Raw genomic sequence first — 14,213 nt, 5'->3', positions numbered from 1 at the left:
CAAAATATTTCAAAATTGAAAGAAGACAGCTTGGCAGGAGGCCAGCAGGCTGCCTGATCTATGATGGGCTTTACTGGACTTTAGAGGAGTGGTTCTCAACCGTGGCTACCTATGACAATCCCCCAGGAAGCCTCACAATAAATGATCATACCTGGGCCTCTCTGGGGATGGGGCCAGGTGACGCCAACGGAAAACCGAGATGAAGAACCACAATCTCACAAAGTGCTTCTCATCTGCTTTGGCTGACTTAATAAAAGTAAGGCACGTAGCTCTATGTTGAGGGCTGTTGTGGTTGGTGGTGGTATGTTCACGGTGAGGAAGAAGGATGAGAGCAGGCAGGTCTCAACGGCCGAAGACGCTGCGGTACAGGTTAAAACTACAAACCGATTTTGAATAATTAGGGAAGTCTACACATGACCGCGGGAACTTGGTTTTTGAAACCACAATATACAACTTCAACCTATTAGTCATTCAAATAAAAGTTAGTATCTATCAGATGTCAAAATCACCCTATGGCCTTTGCTCTATAAAAGTTAGTCTGGAAAGCAGGGAGGGGTCACCCTCTCTTGTAAGAGGTGCGTCCCCGAACATTCGGTCTGATTCTTGATGCTTGGTGTGAAACAAAGCTTTGCTTGACTTTAAAAAAAAAAGAAAAAAAAACCCTGTTCTGCAGGTGCTCACAGCAAACGAGGATGATCCTGTCCACATTCCCCTGGAGCTCCTGTTGTTATAAAACAGTAACAGCATAACACCTGCCTGTGACTGCTGCCCCATTAACACAATGCTAGGCATTGTCTGGGCTTTCCAAAGAAGCAGAAAAGGAGAAAACAGAGCAAGATGCTCTTGGTTTTAAAAAGCTATCATCTTGGCCAAGGAGATAAGTCAACTTAACTGGACGCATTATGCGTTACTACGGATCTTGGACATGGACTCCTTAGGTGCTAAATTCGGGGGGTGCACAGATAACCACGAAAGAGTTCAAATGGGGCCAAAAAAAAAAAATGTAGAGTTCTGGGGGAAGTTTTGCGAAGGATGGCAGGGGAAGCTGAACTTGTCTTGGAAGACGGGTAGGGAGTGGAGGAAGTGAAGGGGGGGGGTGGGTGCGGGACTGAGAAGAGCTGGAGGAATGAGAAGGAGGAGAAAAGTAACAGCAGGAACCCCTGGGAGTGTGCCCGACTGGAAGGAAAGCTGCGAACTTAGGAACAGCAAGTACGGGGATAAAGAGAGAAAGTGAGAGTAAAATGATCTGAAAAACGTAGGTAATGCAATGATCCAAGCAGGCGGCAGCTGAGCTCTCCAGCAGAACGGGGTGTGAAGGGAGGAGGAGGGATGGGGGGGAAGAGAGACGGATCCTTTTAGAAAACCGAGCAAGGTGCTCAGCTTCTCAGAGCAACTACAGGTTAAATCCTGATCACATCTTGGAACACTTGAACTCAGTGGTGAAAACCGAATTTAACTAAAAGATGCAGCTAAGCTGAATTTGAAGTCCAGATATCGCTCAAATATATATTGGATTACCTCAGCCCTCCACCTTAGCAACCTGATAAAAGAAATGGGGTGTTCTTTTTCTTTTTGGAGGTGTGTACTATCTACCTTAGTCAATTCTAAGTCTTTAACACACAATGTCTGGCTTATATTAGGTAACAGATCACTCATAGGCAAAGAGGCAAGGAAATGTGACTCACAATCAAGAGAAAAGATAGCCAGTATAGACAAATCTACAAATAACCCAGAGAGTAGAATAAGCAGACAAGGACTTTATCGGAGCTATACATGCTATCTAGGGGAACATGGACAACGTACATGAAAAAATGGATACATTCTGCAGAGAAATGGAAACCATAACAAAGAGCTAAATGGGAATTCTAGAATTGGAATACACAGTATCAGAAATAAAGAATTTATATGATGGGCTTTATAGAAGATTGACCCAAGACAGTCTAGAGACAGAGTGGAGGAGAGAGAGTCAAAGGGAAAGAAGAAGGAAGAAAACCAGGAAAGTTTTGTCACAGAAACGATGACATACGAATATATCAAATGCTCCTGGAAATGTTGAGCAAGATCTAAAGAGAGACACGCCCACAAGAGAATGAATGGAGCCTCCTGTGGGGGGGAGGTGCTTAATAAAAATGGTTTATTGAAAAAAAAATCAGGTAGCCGAATTCATTTTGTGTCATGCACATTACAGAAACACTGACTTGTCCTTAGTTGGAGTGCTTGTCCAGAGCTCGAGGTGAACAGGCATGGGAGCCCAGGAAGGCTGAAGGGGGCAGAGTGCCCCAGGTGGGAAGCCACGGTGTACACTGGACCTGTCCTGCTATGGGTGAAACTCAAAGGCGAGATGCACAGGAATTACACAGAGAATTCAAGAAATTCCCTGAAGAAATACAAAGAAGGCATTGTAATGCATTTACCGGGCTAAAGAAAAAGAAGGAAACAATCCCCAAAGTTTCTATCCATTTCTATCACTGGAAACAGGAAAGCAGGTAAAAGACAGGGTTTGGGTTGATGATGACTTGAAAGCCCAAACTTTTGAGCCCCAAAGAGAGCAACATGGTGAAGCTAAATTGTGCTGGAATGTGATGGTGGGAGTCCTGTCTTGGGCAGAACTTCCCGATCATGTCGTTGGCCTGGTGCACATAGAGGACAGAAGCCCTGCAATGTGCTGGGGGTAAAAGCTCTGTTGGACAAGAGCTATGCCCCGTTGGAGGCCACAGATCCGGAGGATGGGGAGACTCAGGTGTCCCCCAGACTTGCCTGGGCTGGAGGGCATCACAATTTCAACACACTTGTCACCCATTCCTGGTGCACATGGGAACTCTGGTCCGAAGGAGCCAGGAGAAGCCTTGCTCACCACAGTATTTCCACTGGTCGCAGTACCCAGTGGCCCTCTGTAACCATCTGCTGGCAAGAGAAGCCTGTGGGTCATCTCTCACACCTACAGTGCACTCTAACATTTTAGGAATAACAAGTTCATTCCTGAATGGACCTGACACTCACACAGACACTAGGTAGTATCAGTCTGTGGAGTTAATTAACTGTCAGTTGAAAAGTTGAACCCCACCATTCTCCATTTCATGGCTACAACTTTCCCTTCTGACGAGCAAATTAAGCCGTTCAAGTCTCCATGTGAGGACCAGGGGGATTTTTTTTTGTCATTTGATCTCTCTTATACATCAAATACCCTCCCACGCTGATGTTAGAGTACAAGGGACTCCTAAGTAAAAGCAACACATTGCACATTTCTGTATGCCTGAGCCATCCTGGCTGGTAACGTGTCAAGTTCGGTCGCCCATTTTCAAGAATAAGGATGATAAAATTTGGTGCTCAAAGGATATTAGGTACTTCAGGAAGCAAGCCACTTACCCTTTAGGATTCTTCTCCAAAGCCTTTTATTTTATGTGACATTGTTCAAAGACACTAGAATGGACAAAACTGAATAAGGAAATGTCATTGTAAATTTGAGGGGGGGGAAAAAACCACTACCAGTCTTTTCTGATAGACAATAAATGAACTTTCATGAACTTTCTTGGTTGTAAGAGAAGAAATCTCTGAATTTCAACCAAGTTTCTTGAAATCGAAATATTTTGGCAAGGAGCCATTGGAAATGATTCCCTGCTTCCCCTCGCCTCTTACCAAGCATCCCTTTGATTTTAGTCTGACAGGATGAACAGAGAAGTTTTTCTTCCCAAGCTTGATTCCTCTCTATCAGCTTATGCCCCTTCACAGACTGCCCAGAGGCTAGGGCGCTGAACCCCCAACCTCCATCTGCCTCCTGGGTTCCCAGACTCTTGCCCAGAGCTTGCTGTCTTCTTCCCAGAGATGGCTGGTCCACTGTTACAGTTTCTGTCTTCTTTTATTGCCTGAGATGCCTTCAAGGGCAGAACCACTGGTGCATTCAATATACAGTGCCTTTTCTTTAGCAGAACCCCTGCTATGGCTAGCCTTGCCTGCTCTGTAATTCTTCAACATCCACTGCAACAAATACAACAAAATATAAGGCCAAGTGGCTCAAAGAGTGTTCATCTTTAAGCTCTTATTAGATAGTAAAAATAATTTCTTTCCACACGATTAAAACCTTTTTTTTTTCTTTTTTTTTTTTTTTGGAGGGGGTAAGGAGGAGAAGATGGTAGTCTACATAGAGAAGAAATACAATTTAAAAACCTTATCCTGCTAAAATCCCCTTTCCTTCTTTTAGATTCTCAAGATCTGGCGTATTTGAGGAGATCCATCTCATTTCTCATGCATTCTCTTCTTGAAAGCATTCTTCTGAAACTGTTTGGCTAGGCATAAAATGAATACCTAACCCATCAGAGTAAAGTTAGGTGGATTTTATTACCTCTTTTCTTTGGGGTCCTGAAATTTGGATCAACTGGAAATTTCAGTCAAGTCTGCCTTTTCCCTGCATGGTGTAGTTCTAAGGGGGGAATCATTAAGTCTTGTTTAATAAAATAATTATCGGCTCTTCAATTTATTTACAACTCCCTTCCAAGCAATTCTTATCTGCCAGGCCCAGCCACTAAAATTCCCCAACAGGTGCCCAAAGTTAATTAGCGAAGAACCCATGGCTTAGCTGGAAACCAAGGCAGCATTCACGAGATTAGGTTCTTGGGTTTGGGGGCTCGCACATGAACCTAATCTGAAGATACCAAGGCTTGGCCAAAGCACACATTTTTCCTGTTGCCTAGATTTTGGCTTGTGAAATCAAGTTATTAAAGAGAGCCAGCAAAGAGTGCTCTGAAAATCACCTCGTCTGGGAAACCGGGCTTCTTTTTAAAATACTAATTGAAATTGCATGTGTTTTAATTAAAACAACATCTGCCAGGGTCTGAAGAAACACATTTTCAAAAGTAGAGAAGGTATGTTTCTAAAATGTCCTTGAAACTACTTAATAAAGTGAGCCTTACACACGCCCAGGAATGCAAATATCGCATGGCCTTCCAGTTGCATGGAGGTCTCCAGAGCTGCTGGTCTCTCCCTGGGCAAAGGTGGGATTCCCCAGGGTCAAGAACATGGGTAAAGAAGATGTCCTAAGCACTGGTGATGACTGACCTGTGAGATGGCTGTCCTCCAGAATGGGAGGCCCATATCCCAGAATGTTCTGCCATATGCACGACCTCTACATGAGATGAGAAACTAAACCACATACACATGCTCAAATTTCTTTTCATTTTTTAAAGATGGAGAATGGAGGGGAGGGGCGGAGGGAAAGGGAGAAAGAGAACCTTAAACAGGCTCCAAGCTCAGCGCAGAGCTCAACATGGGGCTCGATCCGGCGATCATGACCTGTGCCGAAATCAAGAGTTGGATGTTTAACCCACCGAGCCACCCAGGCACCCCCTGCAACTTTAGCTGATGGGTGGGCCATACAGTTTTAGAGCCCACTGTTCTCTGGTTTTGCTAGGAGACACTATGGGTGCAAAGTAGTATTTTCAACACACAGGGGATAATGACCAAGATGTCTTTCACTCCTGGGCCAAAGAATTCAGACAAACTTTGAGGAACAACTTCCTGAGTAACGTCTGAAATGCCTCTTCTTGGAGATGGAGACCCTGCTTTAGGTATCTCTTTACTTCCCTCATAACCTACTCTTGTGATTAGAGAACTGAGTAAAATTGTATCACAAAGTTTGGATGAAGATCAGTACTGGCAGGTTGATGATTCCATGGATAGACATCTCAGGAAATTCAGCTGAGATCATTAAATAAAAGAAAATGTTTACAAAGCTATGCAACATTCAGGACAGTCCAGACATAATGAAGATATTTCCCCTTTTCTTTCGATTTCTCCAAAAGAGAATACACTGCTCCCTGGGTAACAATCTGGCATGGAGGAGGTCATTCTATTGACAGAGCTGACTATCCTTTTCTTTACTGAGTTGTTACTTTCACTTAAAAGGAAGTTTTTATGTTGTCCTTTAAATATAACCAGCAACAACTGTCGATAAAAGTCTTTACAGTGGTCAGATAAAATCTTTGACCTAAATATTTAAAACATTGTGGCAAGAAAATAAAAAAAGCTAGGAAGGGAATTCCTCCAGTCCCTTGGCTCCTACTTTCCCAAATGAATGAAAAAGATAATCTGAAAACCCCAAAAGGGGAGAGAAAGAGCAATGCATTTACTGCTTAAATAACAATTAACTCCCAGGTAAGAAATTACCCTTATTCTGTTCATGATTTCATTAGTGTGGGAAAGTACCCACAGGTATACCTGGAAATTTAGGTTCCTTTCATCTCCATCTCTCCTGGTGGTTACCTGTGTTTGGAGCCAGCAGACTCCTTTAAGGAGATGGTCCATTCCTGACCCTGGAGAGTCAAATTTTGTCTGATGTGCCCTCAGAACTTGGAACCGATGGACAGCATGTTGCTTAGACAGAAGCTCAGCTAGGTGAAGGGGTGAGTAGAAGTTTAGCTGAATGAGAAAGATGGGTCTTGTAATATGAATGTGTGAGTCAAAGAAATGTTCTTATAGATCATTCCAGATGTGGTGACCCAACCATCCAAGTGATAATCAAGGGAAAGGGTCATGCAAAGCAGAGAGGGTAAGGTAAACCAGCGAAGGGCCAGGTTCATGAGGCAGTGGAAGGTCCCTCTCCTCAGCCCAAGGAGGGATTCGGGAGAGCAGGGAGGATGCTTCCAGATCGCCTGCCGGAAAATGGGGCAAGCGGCCACCGCCCGGGAAGAGGAGGGAGGGTGCTCCATTAGCTCTGCCAATGCGACCCGAAGGGGGTGCAGCCATTCTGCCAACACGAGCTTCTGGCGGTGATGAAGGCACACACACAAAACGTTACTGTTTCCTGCCCAATCTTCCCAGGAGGCAGCAGCATGACTTTGAGCTTGACAAGAGTCCTGGATTTCTGGGGGCATCTTAAGCTGTCTTTCCTTCTATTCCCTGGAAGCCGTGAGAAGCTGAAACAGACATTTCCCCTACCCCTTCCTCTCTCTATCTAGGAATCCCCAAACCTCCTCCAGATCATTCTTTAGAATAAATACCAGTGTTTTTTCACCCACCAGGGAATTAGTTCAGCAAATAGATGCCAAGTTCCTGCTATGGGCACAGGAAAGTGTTAGCAAAGGCCCTGGAGGGCATAAAAATAAATATGGTACCCAACTCCTGTATCTTATCTCTTAAGGAGAAGATGATGCGCATATACACGAAAACCTAAACGGCACCGCAAACATGAAATTACATGATAGAAATCTAAGATAAATTAAAAGGTTTCTTATCAGGTAGGTGCTACCCACTTCTGCTCTGAGTTCAAGGAGTAGACTACATTGGGAAGGCCACTCCGAGCTGAGCTTTGAATGGCAGGTGGGAGGTCCATTAGGGCCGAAGTGGGAATGATGGTACAAAATCTGGTGTGGCTGAGGGATTTATGAAAAAGCCTTGAGAAATAAGAGGCAGTATGGGGTGGCATGGGCAGGGCTTCAACAGGGCACAGAAGCATTTACAGACTAGATGATTCTGCCTGTTGGAAAGCCTGGCAGGGCCCATGCTATCTGCAGCAATGGTTCTGATGTAGTCTGGACTTTCTGGGCTGTCTAAAAACACAGCAAAACAAAACTACACATTCGATGAAATTACTCTCTTGAGGATTACTTTCCTTGGACGGATACTAATGGGAAAATGACCAATGCTTGCCAGGCGATGGCTCTCTCTCTCTCTCCTCTGGTGTTTGTATACACTTGCAATTTTTTTTTATTGTTTGGAGTTTCATTTGTTTGTTAGCAGAGAAGGTGGATATTTGGCTCAAATAAATATCTGCCATCTTTATCAGGACTGGCAATGTGCTGAAATGGATGGCATTTTATTGTACTTGTTAAAGGCATATAATATTGTTTGCTCTTTTCACTGAAGCTAATTATTACCAGTCTTTATAAAAACCTCTCTGAGTGATGAAATAACCCTTCACTCAGAAGGATAATTAACATTTTTTGGAAGGTGGCAAAGAAATGCATGCATGTGCCCTAATTTGGACAGTCGAACCACATCATTGAGAAGATCAAGAAGGTCTATCTGTTTAGACAGAAAGAAGTAGATGATACTTACTGCCCAATGGCAGAGACAGACACAGAGCCATGGAAACCCATATGAGAAGAGGACATTCTTTTTAGATGATCCTCATTATAGCTGAGGAGTAAGAAGATGGTTGTTCAACAGTTTATTGGGAGTCTTCCCAATAACAGAATCCTGGAAGATGAACCGCGCCTCCACCAAAATGTGGCAGCGGCCTCTCCCCCACCTTAACTAAGAGAACCATCTCCAAAGAGTTGCAATCCAAGTGGAAACACTAAACCAGTGATGGGGAAAACGCAGTTTCTTCCAAAACTGTGAGTGTCTGCATACATCTAGCAAATTTTAGAAGGAAGATGAGCTAGTTTTTTCATAATTTTCTTTATTAATATAAAATGCTTTTCTTTAATGTTTAATTGAATTTTCTTACTTAATGTTTTGCTGATTGTGGTTCACTTTAAAATGGTAGCCAGGCAGGAAAAAATTTACTTTTGTCATTTATTCAGCAAAAATTTATGAAGTCATTACTATCGATCTAGGCACCCTTCTAAGTACATGGGTTACCCCAGTGAACCAACAAGCCTGAACTCCTGCCCTTGGTGGGCATACTTTCCAGTGACAGGGAGATGGACAAAGAACAAGCAAAAGGAGTGCTATGCTATATATTAGGAGGTGATTGGTGCTGTGGAGAGAAGCAAAGTGAAGGGTGGCCAGAAACTGGAACATAAAGGCTGAGTGGGATGAGAACAGAGGCTCACAGACACTTGGAGAAAGAGGACTGCAGGCAGAGGCGTGGCCAGTTCAAAGGCTCTGAGACAGGATTATGGCTCACGTGATAAAGGAACTTCAGTGAACCAGTGACCGCAGCACATTAGTGACAGCAAGAGGGGAGATGGCGAGTGTGGAGGGGAACCAGAGAGCTGGGTCAAGTAGAGCCTTATCTGCTTGGCAAAGATTTCACTTAACCTGGGGTGGACAGAAGTCCTGTTTTGTGTTGAGAGTGGACAGTAGGAGGTGATGGCAGAGGCAGGGAGACTGGGCAGGTGCCAAGTTAATAACTAGATAGATGAGTGATGATGGGAGTTTGGGGGAAAAGTAATGAAGATGAGAAGTGGCAGGTTCGGGGAGAACGCAGAAGTGTGATCAGATCTGCTAACATTCTGGATATGGGGACTGAAGAGTCAAAGAGTGCTGCAAGGTGCCTAGTCTGGCCCACTGCAATGAGAAGCCCGTTTGCTGTTGGGGGAAGACTGTGGAGGGACTGGGGTCGGAGGAGAAGTCAAGGACTCAAGTCTGGAAATGTATCTGGGATGCCTGATGGACATTCAGCGGAGATGCTGGACAGACAATTGGACCCAGAGGTGTGGGATTCACGCTACAGACATCCATCCGAGAGTCGTCAGAATATAGATGATCTTTAACACCCTGAAACCATAGGAGGTCATCAGAGCTTCGGGGGAGAAGAGATAGAAAAGAGAAGTCCAAGTTCAACTCTTTGTCATTGTTGCCGTTCTTTGTTCAAAGACACCGCAGCTTCCTTTTCAATATACAAAGTTCTGTGTGGCATTTCCTAAAAAAAATCACTATGTCGATACAGCATGTCAAGTAAAAGGCTGGCAGAGGTCACGTTTCCTTTCTCCTAGGTAGAATAGAAAGGTGTGTGGTTGTTTTGTTTTGTGAAATTCTGCTTTTCTCATTCAAGAAAAAAGTTATTGATGCCATAAAGTCGGTGACTTGGATATTTTCCCTTCTATTTTTAAACAGCTGGCTCCCTTTCCTGTCTGGTGACATTTGATAGTAAAGGCTTAATTTAACAAGGGCAATATGGAGCTCCAAATGTTCCTGCCTCAGAGAGAGTACTAGATAACTGGTTTCTGAGAAAGAGATGCCTGCAAGCTAGAAAAGCAATCAATAGTTCCCTATTTTGTTATATTTTAATCCACCAAAAGAAATAAAACACACAAACGCACAATACCTAGTAGTTAGTATCCAGGCAGTAGACTGATTAGCTATTGATTTTTTTCCCCCTCTATTTTATACAGGAGCACCAGGATTTTATTGGAAGCCCCAGTTCTGTCCCGTCTGAAATGACCATGGAAGGAAAGGAAAAGCAGATATGGAGAAGGTAGACTTCTGAGTTAATGGCCTAGTTTAAATATATAAAACCCATGACAGTTTTTAAGTCATATTCAAACTAAGTATAAATATCAAATTGTGAGTTTATTTTTCAGGCCTTATCATATGCCGCGAACTTAAAAAAATATCACTGCATTTTTTGGACACAGATTGGAAGTCTGGTTTCCCTGTAAATAAATAAATGGATGAAGGTCTGCAAATGCTTTTGTTTTTCCTGGAGGATATGATGGGTATTATGAAACGGCAGGAAAAAGTAGCCGGTTTCCAGATCCCAGAGGGCTTAGAATGCCATGCTCAGGAGCAAGGACAGCAGAACTAGACCCACGTATTTATGTGAAATCTGTGTATGAAGTTAGGACCCATGCTTGGTACTCCACCTGTCCCCAGAGTGGAATCTTCCCCCTTTGTCCATCCCTAACTGCTTCCTCCCTTTCCCCCAGCCCAGAGGCTGCATAATGTAAATCTTTGGCATGGGGGGTGGTCCAGCTCCCTGCTTCTGGAACTCAAATGACACCTGTTACCTGCAAGCAGGTTTGCCAGGCTTCATGCTGCACTGACCACAGACCCTACTGGAATCATCTCTTTAACCCCGGATGCCCCAGCAGGGGGACAAATGTCTGAGGAGGCTTGTACCGCTCCCTGGGCAGGCCCCTCTGTTGACCACTTCTCCAAGCCTTGGCCCAGGATCTTCTCACCTGCAGAGGGAGGAGCCAGGAAGCCTCTCTGATTGGGCTCCTCCCACTCACATGAGAACCCGTGAAGTCCTTGAACCCACTGCACGGCTCCCAGCTCCCCCACCAGGGGCTCCCTGTAGAAGCTGCTAGTAGCTGCTTGTTTGCTACTTCTCCCTAAATATCCACACGATCCACTCTCGCCTCCTTCACGTCTTCGCTCAAATGTCACCTTTCCACAACTCCTATCTTGACCTTGACTTCCCACTTAAAATCACAAGCCCTAGGCTGAATGAATGAAGCCAGACCTAAAAGCTCACATATTATGTGATTCCGCTTACATGAAAGATCCAGCATTGGGATGTCTGCAGAGACAGAAAGGGGACTGTGGCTTCCAGGGACTCGGAGGAGAGAAAATGCAGTGCCTCCTTAAGGGCTATAGGGTTTTCCTTAGGGTGAGGAAAATGTGTTAGAACTTGACCGATACGGCGGTTGTAGGACATCGTGCAAATGCTGAATACCATCAAGATGGTGCACTCCCAAGTGGTGAACGCAACGTTGGGTCGATTTCATCTCAATGAGAAACACTTGCAGCCTCACAACTATAGTTTCTTCTACCCCGTGGAAGATTCTCAACTCGCACAGGGTTCATGTGTATGTTTTGTTTGTTGTACCTACCCCCCTCTCCCGAATGTGAACCCCATAAGGGCAAGGCTTCTGTCTGGCTCACTGATACACTCTCTGGGGCCAGAACAGGCCTGGACCAAAGTAGGTCACAGATAAATCTGTGTTGAATAAGTAGATGAATCTATGATCTCCTGAATGCTTCATTAATAAAATATCCTTCTTATTTCTTGAATACCGAATCAGAGGGAGTTGAGTCTTTTGAGAGAGGTTTAGAGAGCCTGTATGGTCTAATCCATACTGAATCTTAAAACAGTGGTGGCAGGGGAGGGGTAGGAGGGAGGTATGGCCTGCATTCATTAGAATTCCAGTCCACCACATGGAAAGCAAACAACCCGACAGAGGTTTAGAGGCTCAGGACGGTGGTATCCAGTGCTGAGGATCGAGGTACCTTTCAGTTTGCAAGGACTAGGAATGTCAACAAACATCACCTTTTCCTCTACATTCCAAGGGATAAATCAGTGCATTGGATTTAAAGCAGACGGGACAGCTGGGAAAACGCAGCCTCTGATAAACGCACCATTTCTCCACGTGCAGGTGTCCCGCCCATGGATTTGACCACATAGGCCCACCAGGAAATACTTTCTACTTAAAAATCTGAGATGTTGTGAATGTGGCGAGAACGTACCGATGAGCTCCTTGTTTCTGACGTCCAAGGCCATGTTCCGGAGGGCCGTGGCCACCGCGCACACCACCCGGTCGTTATCTATTCGAAGCAGCTCCACGAGGATGGGCAGGCCTTTCTCTTTTCGGACAGCAGCCCGGATATATACTGACCACTGCAACAAGACGGAAGGCAAAGACCTTAGACGCTGAGCGGGGAGAGAACCGATCAGCAAAAGCACGTGTGGGTTTTCAGACTGCTGTTTACAGGAGCCGAGAAGGTTGTATTTCAAAGACCTCGTGGTGGGATGGGTTCAATGTGGTAGGCACGTACTGAGGTGTCTTAACTTTACTTTCTGCCTTCCGTACATGAGAGGTTTCCAGGTTAATCAGTTAACCGTACATCATCTCTCTGCTGCCGACGTCCACTGTCCTTGACTTTGCAAACCCTTTGCATGACGTATGCACTTGACCCTTTCGGATTTGGAGGTGGAAGACAGGAAGGGCCGGGTTTTGGTGGGAAGAGGAATAAAAAAGAACCCCAGAAATAGTAGACAGTGATAAAAATTTGAGAGTAGATAACTCTTTTTTAAAGAGACTTGTGTCTGGAGGCGGGACATGGAAGTGAGTGGGCGACCATACTGCCGATACGCTGTGGGCTGAAGGACAGGAGTCAGAAAAAGGTAGGGGTGACAAGAAGTAAATACGACATTTAAAATTTTTAAATCAAGAGAAAAAATAGTAAGAGATTTTGAAGGAAACATTTAGATCAAAATATATTGTGTCTCGGGCCATCATTCAGCATCCAATTTATAAGGTAAGACAATTTGTTTACAGTAAGACAATTTTTTTTGGACTGGGAGTGGTTGGCTTTGATGGAACACATCTCCTCTTACTACGCAAGTATACTTGCACCAGCAAGATGATAAAGCATTCAGATCCGTTTAACGGAAGGCAGGCAGGCCCAGACTTCCTGGACATTTATATACATACTTTATACTATCGTCTGGTGTTCAGAGAAGAGTGTGCACTATAGAAATCGAGCAGTAGAAGGGTTTCAGCCTGTTGCAGTTTCATTTACAATCTAAGAAAATGACATTCACGACATGAAGTTCTGGAATCTTCTGTGGCAGAGTCCTCCAGAGGACCACGGAAGGCAGAGGCAAGTCCCCACCCCTCCCCCACCAGACCCCTCCATCCCCCTTCCCCATTGGGGCAGGCACCCCAGAGCTGGCTCTCACCTGTGGCAGGCAGGGAGCCCCCTCTGGCAGTGAACGTAGGGCATACGCCATGCCTGCCACATCCTCAGCCCAGCCCTGCATGAAATATGAGATTAAAAAAACACACAACTTCATCCTGTCCTACGTCAGAAGTCACATTCACATAGTTTCTTATCACCATCCACTCATGCTGTCTGTTTTTCTCCTGCCACCACTCTGTGCCTCAAGCTCTAGGAAACCTGAGGGGGTGGAGAAGCAGAGAGAATTCACTAGAGCGAGTCCTGCTTGCCAGGAACCATGTCCCAGCCCCTCTCTCAGGGAGCAAAGAAATCCATAGTCAGAAAGTCCTAGACATGGGAACTTCGGGGTTTGGAAGCTGCTTATTGGAGTTTGGGTGTCTGGATGGGATCCCCCCTCTGAGGGAGGAAGGACCTTCATGAAAATAGTACAAAACCTCCTTCAGTGTCATTGGAAATTTCACTTGTAATCCGACATGCTGAGATATGAGTTTCATCCACTTCCTCCACTAACTGTGAACCTTCTTGTCTCCAGTGCATGCAAAAGACTAGAAATCTGAGCTTGTGCAGCCCACTCACGGTTGGTTCTCTTCCCTAAAACTAAGAAGGGAAGCGAATGGAAATCAGACATAGGGTCAGTGTCTACATATTGCAGGATGAACACCAAACATAAACTTTAATTCTGGGGAGATAGTCAGGACCTTTTAAGAGACCACAGGGAACATTCTTGATAACTTGAGCAGGCTGAATCATAAGCCCTAAGGGGACCTCTTTTGTAGTAGCACCCTACTCTAGGCCGGGGATGTTGGCTTGTACATCAGGGATGTCGTCTAGTCCCACAAGGCCTGGGGAGTTTGACATTAGTAGTC

The 14,213-nt window shown here is 44.9% G+C and overlaps 1 protein-coding gene across 1 annotated transcript in view; it reads right to left on the bottom strand.

Annotated features, from left to right (window-relative positions):
• CTNND2 (catenin delta 2) overlaps window positions 1-14,213 on the bottom strand; it is an 816,172-nt gene that overhangs the window by 85,428 nt on the left and 716,531 nt on the right. Inside the window, exons 14-15 of the mRNA XM_082723384.1 lie at window positions 13,349-13,423; window positions 12,133-12,283 (exon numbers count right to left, since the gene is read on the bottom strand). Of these exons, the coding sequence (XP_082579510.1) occupies window positions 12,133-12,283; window positions 13,349-13,423 (226 nt within the window). The remainder of the gene's footprint in view (window positions 1-12,132; window positions 12,284-13,348; window positions 13,424-14,213) is intronic.

This window comes from Mustela nivalis (assembly GCF_964662115.1).
Source record: "Mustela nivalis genome assembly, chromosome: 3".
Lineage (NCBI taxonomy): Eukaryota > Metazoa > Chordata > Mammalia > Carnivora > Mustelidae > Mustela > Mustela nivalis.
Note: the sequence above shows the minus strand (reverse complement) of the source record. Positions and strands in the feature narration are given on the sequence as shown.